We start from the raw sequence: 6,159 nt of genomic DNA on the forward strand, positions 1-6,159 counted from the left end.
TATGGTCTCCTTTCAAACTGAAAACATTTTAAAATTTTTAAGTGAGTTTATTTGAAAACCCTCTGCCATAGACCTAGACATTATATCTTAGGTTGTCTTTTTCACCCATATTCCAGGTTTGTTTATTCAAATATCTCCGTCAATCTATTTTAAACGACGCCTCTTTCTCTATCAAATTAAAATATAATGCATGATAATGTACTCTTAGTGGAACACAACCTTTAATGAGAAACTAAATTATACTTTTCAATTCATTCTAAAATAGGTAATGCCAACAGCTATTATGTGAACATTAAAGGTATAAAGTATACGTATTTTTGGAACATGTTATACTTTTTCTTTGTATTTTAGTTTTCTGGGAAATGGAAAGTGAGCTTCTGTCTGTTCTTGATCACAATGATAAAATTTATTTTGGATTTTCACAATGCGTCACATTTTATTTCTTTCTGCAGCGATGTTTTCCTTCACCGTGACAAAAATTTAATGCCCAAAATTCCAGCAGCATGGAGCGCATGGAATTTCCTGGGGACTGTTAATAGCAAAGTTTGTGTTACATATTGGCTTAACACACTTCAGGTTTGTAGATCTGCCATCATCATGCATGAACAAGTGATACAACTTTTATTCACCAAAAAACTTTACTATAGTTGTACCAAATGCGTAGTATGCTAGAAGATTGTAATTATTTACTCTACAAGTGCAGAACATTAAAGAGGCAGGGTTACCATTCCTCGTGACTCTGAATCCACCTCAAATGCCAGAGCATACATTGCTTAAATGGTCAACCGGACACCCAATCCCATCAGTAGCTGCGTCTAAAGCTTCATCTGAGCTTAATTTAATCCAAGGAAAGAGGAAAATCTGGTTCTGCGGAGCATATCAAGGTATGGTGAATAAAAGTCACTGGTATTTTGAGAATTGCAATAGGGAATATGATTTGAATTTTCCTGTATTACATTTTGTTTCAGGATATGGCTTCCACGAGGATGGAGTAAAGGTACTTACGCATATGATTCGTTGAAAAGGTCACGCTGAGTGAATTAAGTATTGCTAGATCCACATCATCAATAAGGTGCACAGCTCATTGTGCCGTAAAGAGAACCTAATCAAATCTTAATCCATCAACTTATGAAAATAAAAACTTTTTACGAATGAAAGAATGATAGCTTGTGCATAAGGATTCAAAACCTGTGATTTCTCTTTTTAAAATTTTATACATTTAAAAACGAAGGGCGTGGAGTGTATAGCTAAATGTTCAACCCAACCAAAAGACCTTTAGTGTCCCTATTAAAAGAAGGTACCGATATAGAAGGTCTTAATTCTTTGTAAGAAACCAATAAAATTGGCTGGCATTGGCTTAGGGATAAAATTAGCTTATTTTTAATTTGTCAGCATAATCTTTGGTTTCCATATTAGAAAAGGCAACTAAACATTTTGAGCAATAACTCAACTCTAATCCTCACAGGCAGGTATACTAGCTGCAAATGGCTTGCTAAGAAAGAGTTGCAATGTGCAGAATAACCCCAAACACATGGTACCGTCTTGGCTAGAAACAGGAGCTCGTCTTCTTGTAACTAGGTTTCTCGATCATTTTATTGCTACAGGCTGCCTTATGTGAGTTTCTAACGAAAAAAGGAAAACTGTCTTTTATGTTTTTTGCTTGCTATTCATTGAGAATTTTGAGATATTGGGTTTACTGACTGGGAACATAATTTAGAGATTTTGAGGTTCATATGTAAAGAGATGTTATCCTTCTCACCATCAGAAAAGTCTTTGCCTGAGACCAGCTGGAGGGAGTTACAAAGATATCTTGTATCCATTTGTACTGTGTTTTAAAGTGAAGTCTTGAAGCATATTTTAAATGAAAATCTAAATAATTTTGACATCTCTTTCATTTTCTTTTGAGTCCATTGTTCATATCTCCTCCCACTTTGTTGCAAATACCTAGTTATCAATAATGAATGTAATCAACATCTTAAACAAAGGTCTATAGTCGTACCTTGGTTGCCATGATCTCAATCACTATATCTTTTATGGTTACTTCTGGTGCGAAACGTGCTTGTGTGATAGCTCATTGACTTTAACAGTAGCTAATCTCACTCATCATGAGAATATGTTGTCTGTTTTAGTTTCTTGATTTGTAATTTTTCTTTGTTCACAATTTTTTAAATATATTGTATTTGTAGGATAATAACTGCATTTAGAAACCGTTATTATCAAACTTTGGGTGCAACAGATTATTGGAAGACGGTGGTACAATTTTTACCTTTGAAGGCACCAGGAAAAATAGCGTCTTAAAAGTTTCAATCAGAGTTCATACTCCCCAGTTTTATTGGAAGGTAATAATGGATACCCTTAACACAACCTTATCCTTGACATTGTATTAATCTTTTGCTAATACGTGTTCTACTATATTAACTAAATATTCGCCCTGTGTTCTACATATTGTCTGAAAGTTCGATTAACATATGGTGTAAGGATGAGATTCAACCTTCTTGGATCATCACGTGTTTGACTCAAATTTACATAATTAGAGTTAAAAATAGTTATGTGATCTTTATCTTTCAATTTACTATCCCATTCAATCCCACGAGCCAAACGGTGCCGAGGAACCCAGGGGAATATTTAATTGTAAAGTTGAAGATGAAATAACAAGTTTACTGGAAGATTTGAAATGGAAATGGACGAAAAGTAGAATGTTTCAAATGGAAATTTTCTACTATGTATTCCCTTTCTTGTACATATACAGGTTGCAACTGAATCAGATTTAGGCCTTGCTGATGCCTATATTAATGGAGATTTTTCTTTTGTTGACAAGTATGAAGGTCTGCTCAACCTTTTCATGGTAAGAAATTGGAATTAAAATATCTAGCATGAACGCCTCATCTCTAACACGATTTTCAATCTTAAAAATCACTCATTTAATTCATATTTATGTGTACCATACTGTAATTAATGGTCTTTCTCAATGTTCACCATGCAGATTTTTATTGCCAATAGAGATTTAAGAACCGCCTCAAAATTAAACAATAGAAGGTGAGGAATAGATAGTTTTTTCCCATCAAACCCACTAAATCTTCTTAAAAACATGTGAAAGTATGACTTATATGTGTCTAGGGGATGGTGGACACCATTGCTTTTCACTTCTGCTGTAGCATCTGCAAAATATTTCTATCAACATGTTTCAAGGCAGAATACACTAACACAAGCACGCCGGAACATCTCAAGGCACTATGACTTAGTAAGTGTACAAAATGAACACGAGAGCTCGGATACTGTATGTATATTATAGTATTTTTATCTTGCGTGGTTGAACATTTCTGTTTACCCTCGATACATTTTCCATCATATTTAGAGGATCATGTCATAATTTATGTGCATGATATTTGCTGTTTCAGAGCAATGAACTATTCTCTCTATTCTTGGACGAGACAATGACGTACTCCTGCGCAATATTTAAGGTTAGAGATGATGGTTTTGATATTTCTATTTAGCAATAATTTTTTTTTTTTAAAAGTAATAAACACGCCATTATTTTCTTTTGAAGACTCAATGTGAAGACTTGAAGATTGCACAGCTAAGGAAAATATCTCTTTTGATTGAAAAGGTCTAAACCTTTTTCTTAATGATGAATCGATTCAGTATCACCATGAGGATATTCTCCAGAAGCTGAACTTTTGTTAATTTAAAGGCGAAAATTAGCAAGGAACATCACATTCTAGAGATTGGTAGCGGTTGGGGTAGTGTAGCTATTGAAGCTGTTAAACAAACTGGATGCAAATATACGGGCATCACTCTATCAGAACAGCAACTGCAGCATGCTGAACTGAAAGTAAAAGAAGCTGGTCTTCAGGTACGCATATTATTATGACGAGTTTGATTTGTAATTAAAATGTTCACAAACCTGTTTCAAGAAATTCTTTGCATTTGTTGGAAGATCGGATATAGAACTAGCTAGAGACATGCTGACTATTGCCTTTTCACATGAATAAGTGCAATTTTTGTGCATTAACGTCGCTATATATTTTACTAAGCGGATTGTTATTTGGGATCAAATGAAATTTCTCTATGCGACTATCGCCAACTACGCAACACCAACAAGTACGACAGAGATTTCAAGTTTAAAATATAGTCTCTAGTTTAAGAGGATTCTTATTTCAGGATCACATAAAGTTTCTTCTTTGTGATTATCGCCAACTGCCTGATACCAACAAGTACGACAGGATAATATCATGGTGAGCTTCTGTTGCTTGAACTATGTTGAATTGGCGTGGCGCCAAATTTAAAAATATTCAGTCTATCAGATTCTTTTGTGGCATGGATGAAATACGGTACTATACTGATAATTTTGCAGTGAGATGTTGGAAGCTGTAGGACATGAATTTATGGAAGATTACTTCAAAAGCTGTGAATCTGTTTTAGCAGAAAATGGTCTTTTTGTTCTTCAGGTACGCAATGCAATTCATTTTAGTGCTTAATCAACAGCAACTTCACTTTCATTAACTATCTCTTCTAAATCGTATTGGTTTAATAATTAATTTCCAGACTTCTCTTGAATGTTACTCTCTCTTTTTTAAGTTTTCAGAAGCACGTATCTCCAATTGGTTCACATTGAATGTGATCAAACTATGTAAATCCCCGGGAATAAATTTATCTATAATAATTGATTCACTCAACGTCTGATGTAACACGGCAATAACAACTGTTCACATTCATATGTACCCATCCTAAAATGTCTCCTTTTCATAAACGTTTAAATAACTCAACCACCTCTTTTCTTTCAGGTATATCATGTCAAATATTGACTATGTGATCCTAACATTAGATATGGTCGATTTTTTCGTAGTTCATATCAATTCCTGATGAGAGGTACGACGAATACAGGCGCAGCTCAGATTTCATCAAAGAATACATATTTCCTGGTGGCTGCCTCCCTTCACTTAGTCGAGTAACATCAGCCATGGCTGCTGCTTCTAGATTTTGGTATAACTTATTTCTACATTTTAATTATGCTTTTTAAGCAGTTATTTTGCAACACCAATGCAAAAATTTAAGAAAAATTGTTGTCTTGCAGCGTGGAGCACCTGGAAGACATAGGAATTCACTATTATCAAACTCTAAGATGTTGGAGGGAAAATTTCTTGGATAACCAAAGGTAAAAGAAAAGGCAACTGTTCAGTGTAAATTTGGACCTCAAAGATATTCTTAATAGGAACTTGGCCAAATGAATCTGGCTGTTCCGATATTTGAAGTTTGAACAATTTGTCATCATTAAAAATCTTTGGTTTCTAACTAGTAAACTAGGTTCGTGAATCCTTCTCCGCCATTGAATCCTGTCTGAATTGTAGACTCTGATTAAATCCTTCAAGTAACAGTAATGAACTCATTTCAAATTATTGCATCTCACACGTTTTTCCAGAGGTTCCCTTAACAGTCTCCTATACCTTTTCCTGAATCCTGATATGTTATCTTTCCATAACCCGATATCATTTGTCATGCAACATGCTGAATAACGGATTTATAAAGAAAATTTTCAGCTTCAGATAGTGCAATCTTGATAAGGTTTTTGTTGATTATTTGATTGTGGTTTTCTAGTCAAATTCTTGCACTGGGCTTCGATGAAAAGTTCATCCGGACATGGGAGTATTATTTTGACTATTGTGCTGCTGGATTCAAAACATGCACTCTTGGAAATTATCAGGTATGCCCTTAGATTCACAAAGAAAAAGCTAATGTGATACCTCTGATGAACTTACGACAGATATATATTTAGCAGATTGTATTTAGTAGGCCTGGAAATGTGGCTGCATTTGGTGATCCATACCAGAGTGTCCCGTCTATGCATGGACTGTAATCTCTGCATGTGCTCTTAAGAGAGTGTTTCAATGTCATAGGGACAAAAATTAGAAGATCCTTCAAGAAACACGAGATTTAGTGATGACACTCGCCCGGTCGCGACAAACATTGGCAAATTATTTATTTGGATTAGCTTCCAATTAATTCTTTTGAGCATTGACTACTTTCTTATAGAGGTTGCAATATTGCATGCGAAGTGGAATGATGATAATTAATCAAATCTTCAATCTCAAGTAATATTTTATTCTTCTCTTCATGTAGGAGAGTAAGTTTTCTGTTTTATGTAGTGCTTTATCTCCCATT

General features: G+C 34.6%; 1 protein-coding gene across 1 annotated transcript; it reads left to right on the top strand.

Moving 5' to 3' along the window:
* The first annotated feature begins 439 nt into the window (after positions 1–439).
* LOC140820544 (uncharacterized) lies at positions 440–5,662 on the top strand. The gene is made up of 16 exons (XM_073180840.1): positions 440–576; positions 704–884; positions 969–997; positions 1,466–1,614; positions 2,237–2,339; positions 2,750–2,845; positions 2,984–3,036; positions 3,118–3,241; positions 3,399–3,461; positions 3,548–3,607; positions 3,692–3,853; positions 4,162–4,235; positions 4,355–4,448; positions 4,885–4,983; positions 5,075–5,155; positions 5,596–5,662. Exons 1-14 carry the CDS (start codon positions 484–486, stop codon positions 4,942–4,944), a joined length of 1,341 nt encoding a protein of 446 aa, XP_073036941.1. The 5' UTR covers positions 440–483; the 3' UTR covers positions 4,945–4,983; positions 5,075–5,155; positions 5,596–5,662.
* Positions 5,663–6,159: the final 497 nt, after the last annotated feature.

The sequence above is a fragment of the Primulina eburnea genome, unplaced genomic scaffold, assembly GCF_022965805.1.
Source record: "Primulina eburnea isolate SZY01 unplaced genomic scaffold, ASM2296580v1 ctg1190, whole genome shotgun sequence".
In the NCBI taxonomy this organism is placed as follows: domain Eukaryota; kingdom Viridiplantae; phylum Streptophyta; class Magnoliopsida; order Lamiales; family Gesneriaceae; genus Primulina; species Primulina eburnea.